This window comes from Neoarius graeffei, chromosome 7 (genome assembly GCF_027579695.1).
Source record: "Neoarius graeffei isolate fNeoGra1 chromosome 7, fNeoGra1.pri, whole genome shotgun sequence".
Lineage (NCBI taxonomy): Eukaryota > Metazoa > Chordata > Actinopteri > Siluriformes > Ariidae > Neoarius > Neoarius graeffei.
In genome coordinates this window covers 71,469,851-71,484,603 of record NC_083575.1, presented here as the reverse complement: position 1 = coordinate 71,484,603, position 14,753 = coordinate 71,469,851, and the positions used below count along the sequence as shown (strand labels likewise).

Below are 14,753 nucleotides of genomic sequence, written 5' to 3'. Positions count from 1 at the left end.
CCATACCGTGTGCTGTGTTCAAATCCCATAACATTAGAGAGCACTCCACACGCACAATTGGCACTCCGCAGCGCACTCCTCATCATTCCCAGTTTTGCTCCTGCTGATAACGTTTCGTGTAACCACTTGTTTGAAGTACACAATGTAAAGCTCTCGTGTACGAGAACCCGTTTGACTCCTGAACCTCTCGCCTCAGCGTTCTGAAGAAGAGTCCTCCCCACCTCGTCAAAGAAATCATCCTCGTAGACGATTACAGCGACAACCGTAAGTGCTTCCGTCTCCAGCTTTCCATACACGCATCCATGTTCCTTTCATTCCTCGAGCAGACACACCTGATTTCCTTCATTTTCCAGACTAAATACACAACTTAATTTGAGGTCGTTTCCTCTGTTCTGTTCTGACATGACCTGATTAGCTGATTGACCAAAAAGCATCCTGTTTCCTGGGCTTCTGTGTCTGTTTTGTGTTCACGACCTTTAAATGAGCTCTGCTTCTTCATTTGTTTCTTCAGCTGAAGACGGGGCCTTGCTCGGGAAAATCGAGAAAGTCCGGATTCTTAGAAACGACAGACGAGAAGGTGAGTGCACTGTTTACGCTGCAGGTTATGTAATGTCTCCTCCTCCCTAGTGGACTGCCTAGTGGATTACCTCCATCCGTCAGTCCGAAACACCCTTTTTCTCAGCAACCACAAATCACAGCCACTTGATACTGAGCTTCAGCTTGGGGTTCTATACCATGTATACCATTTTCAGGTCTGTCGCACATCGACTACCTGTTTACCCACAATGTATTTACGAAACATATAGCATGGATTTACAAAATTTTCGTAACACTTTTCTCAGCAACCACAAATCACAACTGCCAGGGATGAGAATTTTCCGCAGATCTGCAGAATTCCAAATTTTTCCCGCTGAAAATGTCATTTTTGTGAAACGTGTAAATCCGTTGAGAAAATTTCGGGGGGGGGTCGGCGCGAGGCGAGGCTTGTGGTGGCACAAGCAGGCAGGACCAACCAACCGCCCGCCAGCATCTTTCGGCAACGCTCATCGCAAAATTGGTTGCAGCTGTGATAACGGAAATCCTCATTGCTTTCTTCAATATTTATGCTAACGACAACTCACGACGATTTCCGGCAACGTTTTGGCGCTAGTTTCATCTCACTTCTACAATTCACGGAGAAACAAGCTATACGTACACGGTTTTGATCACTTCTTAAGTTCTAGTTATTTTGGTTAGTTTTCAAAGTTACTTCACCAATATGGCGAAAGTTTTGGACCGCAAAAATGAGGATCATGCCAGGGAAATCGATAAATCGATCGGGATAAAGAACTGTTTCCGATGGGCATGGCTCCATAGTAGAGTTACCGTGCAGATAGGGACACAAACTGTGACGACGTGCCTGACGGAACATATCCGAAAAGTGGATGTGCCAGGAAAGGTTCTGTGTATTCTGTGCTCAGATATGATCAATTATGGAAACAGAGGACCTAGAAACATCCAGAAACATATAAAAACAAAAAAAGCACAAAGGTACGTTTTACTTAAATTGTCAAAGATAGAGTCAGGAGGAATCTAATATATCGTTACGGTTGCCTCCATTATCGCTCACGAGATATATATATATATATATGTATATCTGTAGGGATTTGTTATCTTAAAGTTTATAAACGTTTTAAACCATCATTGAATTTGAAAACATTCATTCATATATATATATATATATATATATATATATATATATATATATATATATAAAAGGCGCACCCCCCTTTGAACCCCCCCCATGCACGCTTTGCATGCATTATGTCTGCCCTTGGCAGAGATTTCAGAGTTTTTTTTAAATGTCCCATTCTCATCCCTGAACTGCTTGACATTTGGTGCCAAGCTTCAGCTTGGGGTTCTATACCGTGTATACCGTTTTCAGGTCTGTCGCACATCGACTTCCTGTTTACCGACTGAATGTATTTACGAAACATACGAGGCTAAGTCAAAAAGTTCTAAGATGGATGCTATAATTTCAAAAGGTGTGAAAGACATCCCCCAGAATTCTACAAAGAAGGAATTCTCTGATGGAAACACCGCTTGCAGAAGTGTTTAGACTTAAATGGAGGATATGTAGAGAAATAGTTTTGTTATTTTCATAAATAAAGATTTTTTTTTTTCAATTTGTCTTAGAACTTTTTGACTTACCCTCATGTAGTGTGAATTTACAAAAGTTTCGTAACACTTTTCTCAGCAACTACAAATCACACCTGCTTGATATTTGGTGCCGAGCTTCAGCTTGGGGTTCTATACTGTGTATACCGTTTTCAGGTCTGTCGCACATCGACTTCCTGTTTACCGACAATGTATTTACGAAACGTAGCATGGATTTACAAAATTTTCATAACACTTTTCTCAGCAACTACAAATCACACCTGCTTGATATTTGGTGCCGAGCTTCAGCTTGGGGTTCTATACCGTGTATACCGTTTTCAGGTCTGTCGCACATCGACTTCCTGTTTACTGACTGAATGTATTTACGAAACATACGAGGCTAAGTCAAAAAGTTCTAAGATGGATGTTATAATTTCAAAAGGTGTGAAAGACATCCCCCAGAATTCTACAAAAAAGGAATTCTCTGATGGAAACACCGCTTGCAGAAGTGTTTAGACTTAAATGGAGGATATGTAGAGAAATAGTTTTGTTATTTTCATAAATAAAGATTTTTTTTTTCAATTTGTCTTAGAACTTTTTGACTTACCCTCATGTAGTGTGGATTTACAAAAGTTTCGTAACACTTTTCTCAGCAACTACAAATCACACCTGCTTGATATTTGGTGCCGAGCTTCAGCTTGGGGTTCTATACCGTGTATACCGTTTTCAGGTCTGTCGCACATCGACTTCCTGTTTACCGACAATGTATTTACGAAACGTAGCATGGATTTACAAAAGTTTCGTAACACTTTTCTCAGCAACTACAAATCACACCTGCTTGATATTTGGTGCTGAGCTTCAGCTTGGGGTTCTATACCGTGTATACCGTTTTCAGGTCTGTCGCACATCGACTTCCTGTTTACCGACTGAATGTATTTACGAAACACACAGGGTGGATTTTGATGCTATTTCAGAATGCCAGTTTACCAGGACGCTGTTTGAAATCCCTGAGGAGAGACACGGCTCTTTACTCACTTGTTTCAGGGTTCGTTATTTGTTGAAGCCAGCATTCATAATAAGTGTCCGATTCCTTTGATCGCTTGCATTCTGATCTAAGCAAGAGCGGGGAATACGCAAGTCAGCAGTAGCTCACAGTTGATCTTGTTAATGATCTGACTCCAAAACTATATCTTCTAGTTATTGCTATAGTGTATTAACGCTGTGTGCCAATAGCATTTGATTGACAACCGCTTACAGAAGACCTATCGAACAATTCCAGATAAAGTAACAAGTGGGTTTATTTTACAAAATGTAGATCCATGGTGTACGGTAATATAGAAATGAAGGCAGCTTACAGAATTGCAGGTATAGGCTGTGTGATGGAAAAGCACCTTGTGCTTGTTAGATTGTGAAGTAAATTTTCGGTTTCCCCTTCAATAACACTTAGTGGCAAGTTGATTTTATTAAAGAAGCTTCATGAACGTGCTGTCTGAGCTCCAGACACGCTCTCTCTCTCTGCATGCCCAAAAACCAGCACTTTCACTCTCTCTCTGGTTTCTCACAATAAAAAGGTCTTTCTCAAAACACGGATAAGGATGTTACTGTGGACGCACGCGCGCACACCGTTTTTCTCCATCAGGCAGAGGACTCCACATGTTCTGAAATAAGAATTTTAACAAGCCCTTCGTGGTGGCATGACGGAAAATGCCTCAAGTTTTGGCCCTTTTTACACAGATATTCCGTAATACTGGTGTAAAGAAGGCACCTCGACATCCCTGCTTGAGTGATTTAGACTGAACCAAATAAAGCCAGCACGAAGCCGTACCAGCGTGTTTTTACACCCAGTGGTTGAGTTGTAAAATCAAACCAGGGGGGATGATGAAATTGTTAGTCGCGTGTCGACCCATCGGTCGGTCCGTCGGTGGGAAACTGGTTTGCTTTTAGGAGGGTTTGCACACAACGTAGGTCTTTGGACCTTGTTCTTTTGCCAGACATACAGTATTTTGTGCTGATAAAGTGTGTAGTACACACTGTGTACCCTTTTTATTGTTGTAAAAAAACATAATACACTGGTATTTTACTGTAAAACATGCACAGTGTGGATGTCATGTGTCATATTTAGTCAGTCTGACATACCTACCACATTCTCCATATTAGGGTGAAATGCAGATGACAAATTTGAAGTGTAACTTCATAGTCATGGTAGGCTCCTTATAAATCGTTTGGTAAATAATTTATTAAAACCTCAGCAGGCAATGTAAATGAACAACTGAATCTTTTCATATCAAGTCAATAGAATTTTTATTCAAAGCTGAACATTGAGTTAAATACAGAGGTAGGTAGGGAACCAATAAGCTAAAACAAGCAACAGTAAATTGTAAATCAGCCTTACATGTTGTGACTGGCTCTCTAATGAGGCAATGAAGCCTTCAAAACTGCTAGTGTTGTTTATTTTAGCCTTCCTGTCTTGAATAACACTTTTTGTTGCCTGAAGAATAACAAACGAACGTCCAGGCTGAATAAATTAATGGCCTTATACAAGAAATCAAAGCTGGGGGGTGTTGTGTTGTGGCTCAGGTGGATAAGGTGCCATACCATAAATCCGGGGACCCAGGTTCGATTCCAACCTGAGGTCATTTCCCGATCCCTCCCTGTCTCTCTCTCTCCTGCTCATTTCCTGTCTCTACACTGTCCTATCCAGTAAAGGTGAAAAAAGCCCCAAAAAAAAGAAATCAAAGCTAACATGAACCTGAGTAAGCTATCGATAGCTGGCTAGACTCCAAACTAACATTCATTATGATACGCCCACAAATTAGGCTGCATATCGGTAACTTTACAGCATGATAGTGGGCTCACAGAAAGTGTGACTGATATTCGTAACTCTTGACTTACCTCCTGAAATGTTTTTTTTCTTGCGATCTTAAATCCGAACTTGCTTAGGTCTTGCTGTCCACTCCGCTTGGCCATGATGCTGCAATCCGCTGCTGTCACTGACGCCGAATGAAGTAAAAAATAACGGGACCCCAACTGAATGTCACCTCCTCAAACGCTTCACTTGCGCGTGCCCTCTCTCGCGGTAGCTTATTGTATGCTCAGTTTCAGCAAAGCTACGTGAAATAGCATTTCTAATTCCAATGTTAAATAGAAGTAATGCCCACATTTATTGATAAAATTGCTCAGGGGAAGGGAGGGGGGATGCCTGTTTTAGAGGGGGGATGATTTTGACCATTTTTTATTCCAGGGGGGATGGCATCCCCCCCATCCCCCCTCAACTCGAGTACAGTTTACACCGCGATCTGGTGTTCCGAAACCAGAGGCGTGACGTGTTGCAGCGGAGTGTCAACAGCTCGGGTGCTGTATCTGCGCCTCAGCAATATGAATACCTCAAGTGTATGGTGCTGCTTTCAAAACATCGGTGGGTGAGCGGAGTGTTGGGGTGCATTTTACACCACTCTTCAAACACAGACGCAACATGTAATCATTTCTGTTAAATAATTCACATTTAAGAAAGTAACAGCTCTCCCTCTCTCACATATATATGGTCTTTCTCAAAACATTTTAATCCATAACACAGATATATAAAATAGTCTCATCTCATTATCTCTAGCAGCTTTATGCTGTTCTACAGGGTCGCAGGCAAGCTGGAGCCTATCCCAGCTGACTACGGGCGAAAGGCGGGGTACACCCTGGACAAGTCGCCAGGTCATCACAGGGCTGACACATAGACACAGACAACCATTCACACTCACATTCACACCTACGGTCAATTTAGAGTCACCAATTAACCTAACCTGCATGTCTTTGGACTGTGGGGGAAACCGGAGCACCCGGAGGAAACCCACGCGGACACGGGGAGAACATGCAAACTCCACACAGAAAGGCCCTCGCCGGCCACAGGGCTCGAACCCAGGACCTTCTTGCTGTGAGGCGACAGCGCTAACCACTACACCACCGTGCCGCCCCATATAAAATAGTTATTCCAGGAAATCGAGTCGTACATGAGCTGATAGCTGACGAGGCACATAGCACTGAGTTGGCTATAAGCCATGTAGGGTGAGATCGAGCGGAATAACTGCTTTATTCTATCCACATTCACTGGATTTTGAGAAACGGAGCACTTTTATTTTTGCAAATTCAGTAAATTAAAACTTGATGCAAAACGTCCGACAAAATCATTTCCACTTAGAATGTAAGCAAGCCGGCGAAATGACAGTAGCAATTTGCGAAACATGCGATAGTTGTTCTTGAAAAATAATAAATAGATATGTTCTTACTATCAAATACTTTTATTCCATACGTTTTTGTTTTTCTTTGTAATTTTTGGGGTTTTGTTTTCGAGTAGAGTTTTTATTTCGTTCTCGGTTGGTTCAGTAACGTGCACCGCCATTTTATTCTTCTTTAGGGCTTTTTGGCGGTTAGCAAATCAACTTAAAGGTGCATTACTGCTACTGATTGGGCTGGAGTGTGGAACAGGAGATATTGGAGGGGGGAACTATATTCTTTTATCGATTTTCTGTTTCTTTTAAATGCTTGATAACAAAGTGATGTATCTGACTTGATGCACTCCGCCATTTTGTTTTTCTCTACTCACAGTATATGAGCTGATATCCTAGTAGTAGAGTAGCCAGTCAGAGCGTGTGATTGCTCATATCCTGTGTGAGTGAGAGAGAGGGAAAGAAAGATGTTTGTGTCCTTTAGCCAAGCTAGTTTTTCGAGGGGGAAGTGTCACAGAAAAGTGTGCTCACAAATTGGGGGGGGAATGACCGAGTCTATGTTGGAGGAGAAAGTGAAGAGAAGTAGGAAGTGATTTGAGCCAGAAAGGTACAAGGACCTTAAAGGTACCATGGCATGGTGGTTTGTTGATGCTTTAAACGGGATCGTGGAGGCTTCCGGATGTTATATCCACAGCCTTTCTCGAAATGAACCCTCGGAACGTAGATATAGCCTCCTGGGAGAAAGCCCCATTTCAGCGCTTTTCCCAGTGCGTTGTTTTGCTAATGAGAAGCAGGAGGCGGGGAAGGGTAGAGGGTGGGGGCGTGCCATCGGGGTGTCGTATGTTCAGTTGTTTCAGGAGACTGTTCTAGAACAATGAGAAGAAGTCTCTAGTGTAGACTAGTTGGCACCAGTGTGTAAATGTGGGGGAGAATTACTCACACAATACATTTAAAACCATATAATTAAAATGTTATTTCTTGTACTTGTATCATAGCTATGTAATCACATTGTTTGATTGATTTAGAATGGTATCAAACATGCCCGGAAGAATAGGTTAGTTAAGCATGGTTTAGTTTAACCTTAAATAAATTACTGCCACAGTTATGGTTACTGTAATCTACTACAGTGCAGGACTGCAGCACAAAGCGGATGATCAGTGTTAAGTGTTTTATTCCTCTTATACCACGTTTTTTTCCAATGATTATAATATTTAGTTTTTTTAATGAAGTATGCGTCGAACTTTTCTCAATTTAGACCTGTATCAGGGTTCTAACTAGATCAAAATATCAGTGTGGTGGTACCAGTCATAACGGCTGGGGGTTCGGGGGCTGCCTTCGGCCCCCGAAAGCTCACAGGTTCGGGTTCGACATGCTCGGAGATGCATTCTAGTGCAGTTCCTGGCACTTGCAGGCCTCCCTGAAAGTCACTTTTTTGGGTCATAAGAGATTTTTTTTTTTTTTTGCCTGAAGTTGCTGTGATTTGCTTTTGATTAAAGATTTATTACCTCACCCGCTACCGAGTAAACGGGGCGAGGTATTGTTTTTGGTCAGGTTTCTTCGTTTTTTTTTTGTAAACGATATTACGGGAAAACAACTGAATCAATCTTCATGAAACTTTCAGGATAGATGGGCGTTGATCCATCGCTTTGTCACATTGATGTTTAGCTAATTTAGTTAATTCATCACACAACTCGCACAGAGTTTACACTGTATATTCTGTACACCATAAGCTATTCAATTCAATTTTCAGTTCATTCCTCTTTTGTAGCACTTTTAACAATGGACCTTGTCACAAAGCAGCTTTACTTTACAGAAATGCAGATCTAGATATAGACTTGGTAAGCCAGAGCTGAGAGTAGCAAGGAAAAACTCCCTCATATGAGATGAAGAAGAAACCTTGAGAGGAACCAGACTCAAACGTGAACCCATCCTCATCTGGGTGACCTCATAGTGAGATTATACAACCCCGATTCCAAAAAAGTTGGGACAAAGTACAAATTGTAAATAAAAACGGAATGCAATAATTTACAAATCTCAAAAACTGATATTGTATTCACAATAGAACATAGACAACATATCAAATGTCGAAAGTGAGACATTTTGAAATTTCATGCCAAATATTGGCTCATTTGAAATTTCATGACAGCAACACATCTCAAAAAAGTTGGGACAGGGGCAATAAGAGGCTGGAAAAGTTAAAGGTACAAAAAAGGAACAGCTGGAGGACCAAATTGCAACTCATTAGGTCAATTGGCAATAGGTCATTAACATGACTGGGTATAAAAAGAGCATCTTGGAGTGGCAGCGGCTCTCAGAAGTAAAGATGGGAAGAGGATCACCAATCTCCCTAATTCTGCGCCGACAAATAGTGGAGCAATATCAGAAAGGAGTTTGACAGTGTAAAATTGCAGAGTTTGAACATATCATCTACAGTGCATAATATCATCAAAAGATTCAGAGACTCTGGAAGAATCTCTGTGCGTAAGGGTCAAGGCCGGAAAACCATACTGGGTGCCCGTGATCTTCGGGCCCTTAGACGGCACTGCATCACATACAGGCATGCTTCTGTATTGGAAATCACAAAATGGGCTCAGGAATATTTCCAGAGAACATTATCTGTGAACACAATTCACCGTGCCATCCGCCGTTGCCAGCTAAAACTCTATAGTTCAAAGAAGAAGCCGTATCTAAACATGATCCAGAAGCGCAGACGTCTTCTCTGGGCCAAGGCTCATTTAAAATGGACTGTGGCAAAGTGGAAAACTGTTCTGTGGTCAGACGAATCAAAATTTGAAGTTCTTTATGGAAATCAGGGACGCCGCGTCATTCGGACTAAAGAGGAGAAGGACGACCCAAGTTGTTATCAGCGCTCAGTTCAGAAGCCTGCATCTCTGATGGTATGGGGTTGCATTAGTGCATCTGGCATGGGCAGCTTACACATCTGGAAAGACACCACCAATGCTGAAAGGTATATCCAGGTTCTAGAGCAACATATGCTCCCATCCAGACGACGTCTCTTTCAGGGAAGACCTTGCATTTTCCAACATGACAATGCCAAACCACATACTGCATCAATTACAGCATCATGGCTGCGTAGAAGAAGGGTCCGGGTACTGAACTGGCCAGCCTGCAGTCCAGATCTTTCACCCATAGAAAACATTTGGCGCATCATAAAACGGAAGATACGACAAAAAAAGACCTAAGACAGTTGAGCAACTAGAATCCTACATTAGACAAGAATGGGTTAACATTCCTATCCCTAAACTTGAGCAACTTGTCTCCTCAGTCCCCAGACGTTTACAGACTGTTGTAAAGAGAAAAGGGGATGTCTCACAGTGGTAAACATGGCCTTGTCCCAACTTTTTTGAGATGTGTTGTTGTCATGAAATTTAAAATCACCTAATTTTTCTCTTTAAATGATACATTTTCTCAGTTTAAACATTTGATATGTCATCTATGTTCTATTCTGAATAAAATATGGAATTTTTCAAACTTCCACATCACTGCATTCCGTTTTTATTTACAATTTGTACTTTGTCCCAACTTTTTTTGGAATCGGGGTTGTAAATCCTTACTTTTCTACAGCTGAATTCTAGAGAGTCGAGGAGTGCCAAGTGTGTTAAATGTCTTCAGTTTCAGCATCAGGGACATTTTTTTTAAATTTCAGTAGACTTTTAGCTTTAAGTCTAAAATATCCAGGTGATGTTAAATTATCCACTGTATAACGCATGAGACCTGAGCAGAGTTTTTAGCAAGTGCAATCAATAAAACAGCTTGATGTACAGTACCAGTCAAAAGTTTGGACATAGCTTCTAATTCAATGTTTTTTCTTTATTATTACCTCGCCTGGGACGGAGTCCACCAGGGGGTGAGGTATTGTTTTCGGTCAGGTTTTTTTGTTTATTTTATTAGTTTGGGTGTGTTTTTTTTTTTTTTGTTTGTTTTTTCTTTTTTGTTAACAATATTACGGGAAAACGGCTGGATCAATCTTCATGAAACTTTCAGGATAGATGGGCGTTGGTCTCAGATAGAACCTCCAGCATTTTGAGGGTCTCCGGTCAAGGTCACCAAAAAGGTCAAAATCATTTTTATTGTGTCTACTGCCTCGTATAGAGGCGCTCGCCACTACGTCATCGTGCTGTAAGAGTGTAACGATCGTGCACTGCGCATGTGCGTACAGGTGTTCCGATTAAAATGGCCGGTGAGTGTATACAGTTCAGTTCACCATTCGAAATAAATGGATTAGACTAAAGAAATCGCTTTCAGACATGTTTATGCTTATTACTGAGGGAAAGCACGTTCCATTGAGCTCTAGCACCGGGCCATTTCCAGGAAATAAGAGTTTGGGTCATGATGACAGCGTGTGTATGTCGGCCTCGGTTCAGAGGTTTCAGTTTCGAAACTGTAAGAGGTAAGAGTGGAATAATATAAAGTACAGACACTTGGTATATTTTACTTCTGTGATTTTTTTTTTTAAATTGTTTATTTTTGGATTATGCTTCATTTTTGTGACTATTGCCTCATCGAGTAAATATACTGTACTGGTATATGCTATATTTACTGTATGGACATGGGATCAGAAAACAATTTAATTTATAAGCAGTAGCCACATATACCCATAGGGTACCTGTTTTTTTGTTTTTTTTCCCCGCGATATCTTCCTTCATATTCATCTTAAGTGCTACGGGGCGAGATTTGTTTTGCCTGGCAACACTTATCATTAATATTCAACTATATTGGTGATATTTATGGAATAAGAATAAAACAACCAATTGATGTTCACCAAGTGTCAGCTTTATTTTCAGATTCAGCCATTCAATTACAATACATGACTATCCAGGTCTAACTCGGGGACCGGCACGTATTATGTGCATGGTGCGTTAGCACCTCTTAACATGGATGGCACTTGACTGTGAACACAGCGTAAGGATGGCAGTAAACTGGACTAGCATGATCAGTGAGCATCTCCACACTGAACTACTCGGCCAGCTACGCACTGGGTGCTTACATGGACCGAGAGTGGAGTATGTCCGAACGTAGGACATTTGCTTGGCGGCGCGCTGTTACCGCCGTCTGAGGGTAACGAGAAAATTAAACAAAAGACCACAAGGTTTTCAAGATTGACGACATATTTTTATTAGTGTAGCGGCAACTTTCACAGGTGCATCAGCAATATTGTGGACGTAGCGGTAAAGAAACGGTGTGTATTGGCCCGATATGCTGAAAAGGCCTCGTTAGAACCCTGCTGTATACTAAACTTGTGATTTTACACCTATAAGAGCTGCTGTTCTGGAAAACTAATCAACACTTTCTGACCAATCAGAATCAAGAATTCGATAGCACTGTGCTGTCACGTAATATAATTAATATTGTGAAAATATAGAACCATAAATGTAGCCAAATATTAAATGTTTAGATAAATGGTCTTTGGTAAAAGCAAAGTTTAACATTATAGAAAGTATATAGTGGTGCTTGAAAGTTTGTGAACCCTTTGGAATTTTCTATATTTCTGCATAAATATGACCTAAAACAACATCAGATTTTCACACAAGTCCTAAAAGTAGACAAAGAGAACCCAGTTAAACAAATGAGACAAAAATATTATACTTGGTCATTTATTTATTGAGGAAAATGATTCAATATTACATATCTATGAGTTGCAAAAGTATGTGAACCTTTGCTTTCAGTATCTGGTGTGACCCCCTTGTGCAGCAATAACTGCAACTAAACGTTTCCGGTAACTGTTGATCAGTCCTGCACACCGGCTTGGAGGAATTTTAGCCCATTCCTCCGTACAGAACAGCTTCAACTCTGGGATGTTGGTGGGTTTCCTCACATGAACTGTTCACTTCAGGTCCTTCCACAACATTTCCATTGGATTAAGGTCAGGGCTTTGACCTGGCCATTCCAAAACATTAACTTTATTCTTCTTTAACCATTCTTTGGTAGAACGACTTGTGTGCATAGGGTCGTTGTCTTGCTGCATGACCCACCTTCTCTTGAGATTCAGTTCATGGACAGATGTCCTGACATTTTCCTTTAGAATTCGCTTGTATAATTCAGAATTCATTCTTCCATCAATGATGGCAAGCCGTCTTAGCTCAGATGAAGCAAAACAGGCCCAAACCATGATACTACCACCACCATGTTTCACAGATGGGATAAGCTTCTTATGCTGGAATGCAGTGTTTTCCTTTCTCCAAACATAACGCTTCTCATTTAAACCAAAATGTTCTATTTTGGTCTCATCCGTCCACAAAACATTTTTCCAATAGCCTTCTGGCTTGTCCACATGATCTTTAGCAAACTGTAGACGAGCAGCAATGTTCTTTTTGGAGAGCAGTGGCTTTCTCCTTGTAACCCTGCTAAGCACACCATTGTTGTTCAGTGTTCTCCTGATGGTGGACTCATGAACATGAGCATTAGCCAATGTGAGAGAGGCCTTCAGTTACTTAGAAGTTACCCTGGAGTCCTTTGTGACCTCGCCGACTATTGCATGCCTTGCTCTTGGAGTGATCTTTGTTGGTCAGCCACTCCTGGGGAGGGTAACAATGGTCTTGAATTTCCTCCATTTGTACACAATCTGTCTGACTGTGGATTGGTGGAGTCCAAACTCTTTAGAGATGGTTTTGTAACCTTTTCCAGCCTGATGAGCATCAACAACGCTTTTTCTGAGCTCCTCAGAAATCTCCTTTGTTCGTGCCATGATACACTTCCACAAACGTGTTGTGAAGATCAGACTTTGACAGATCCCTGTTCTTTAAATAAAACAGGGTGCCCACTCACACCTGATTGTCATCCCATTGATTGAAAACACCTGACTCTAATTTCACCTTCAAATTAACTGCTAATCCTAGAGGTTCACATACTTTTGCCACTCACAGATATGTAATATTGGATCATTTTCCTCAATAAGTAAATGACCAAGTATAATATTTTTGTCTCATTTGTTTAACTGTTTTTCTTTATCTACTTTTAGGACTTGTGTGAAAATCTGATGATGTTTTAGGTCATATTTAAGCAGAAATATAGAAAATTCTAAAGGGTTCACAAACTTTCAAGCACCACTGTACAAGTTTTTCATTTTAGGGGACACTCGTGGGAACTAGTCACAGTCGACACCTCCGTTGTTCTCTGCGCTGGCTAGACAGGAAAACATTCAACACATGGACATTACAGTGGGTTAGAAGAGCTCGGAGAGCAGGAAAACGGTTTACCGTAGCCGGATTACTGCAACAGTGCAGCCGGCTTGCTTTTAAAACGAAATGATAGAGGACCCCAGACATTTATGTGAACCATCGAAATGTTTTAATGGGTTTTCCCTCAGGTTTTTGTTGTTTACCTGCCCAGATTTCCAGCGAAGTAACACTCAGGCAGTCAAGCTGCTTTAGCTGGAGGGAGGCGAAGGAGCCACAGTATTTTAATGACAACCAGCCTTATAAAACACACAGCTTTTATATAAAGTGCTTGGAGAAAATAGATTGTTAAACACTATAAATGTTTTATTATGAGAGCGAGCGTCGGTTTGGGAGGTGTTATTGATATCCAGCGCAAGACACTTTCTTTCTTCTGGTTTTCATTTCAGCTGTTTCTTTAGCTCTGTTCCACACGTTTAGCTTTACACACTATTCAATGTGAGCTTTAATTTGATGTATTGAGGTTATGGTTCATAACACTTCATCTAAATAAAGATGAAATTCTGCCAGCTGAAGAAGATGCGAGGTACCCGAGCGACAACGGGATTTGTATTGAGGTATTTCACTCACGTGACCAAGTCATGTGACGCTGCCATTTTGGACGGCACGGCTCGAATCAGTTTGAATGCGAGGAAGGCGACAAACGAAAAACATAAAAGAAAAAGGAGCGAGATGCAGAAAACACCTTCACTATCCAGCGACGTAGGGCATTTACAGGGTGAGCAGAGGGAGAGGTATTTGCAAAAATTGAGGTTAGCAGGCTTAGAGAACGACGTTTACCTGCTTCCACCAGGATTGTTCACTGACGTACGAAGTACATGAAGCCCTCGTCTTTACCTGACTTCGGCCCACATGATCTGTATACCTATGTCGTTAAAAACCCATCGCCATACACAGGTATTGATCTGAAAGCGTATACGAGTTTGGATGCCTACAAATATTTTGTGTCAGGCTGGGTAACATGCCTACATCAGCGGGTCGTCCCTGGAGCCGGTGGTCTTCATCTGATTACAGCTAAGGTTTGTTCACATTTTCATTTACTTTCGGGCCTCAGGATAAACAAAATGTTATTAAATGTCATTGAAATAACTTCTTAGTCTGTTGAGACATGGCCCGTTATAAATTTGCTGTTACCAGGCAATGACCAAGAACTGTATTATTAGGGTCGGTGTAGTTGTAGCAGTGTATTAGCAACTAGCTGTTAGCA

At 41.2% G+C, this 14,753-nt stretch overlaps 1 protein-coding gene across 2 annotated transcripts in view; it reads left to right on the top strand.

Moving 5' to 3' along the window:
* The window catches only part of galnt2 (UDP-N-acetyl-alpha-D-galactosamine:polypeptide N-acetylgalactosaminyltransferase 2), a 334,306-nt gene that overhangs the window by 242,292 nt on the left and 77,261 nt on the right, over positions 1-14,753 (top strand). For both annotated transcript variants that reach the window (XM_060926345.1, XM_060926346.1), the window contains exons 5-6: positions 197-264; positions 512-577. In XM_060926345.1, coding sequence (XP_060782328.1) covers positions 197-264; positions 512-577 — 134 coding nt within the window. The remainder of the gene's footprint in view (positions 1-196; positions 265-511; positions 578-14,753) is intronic.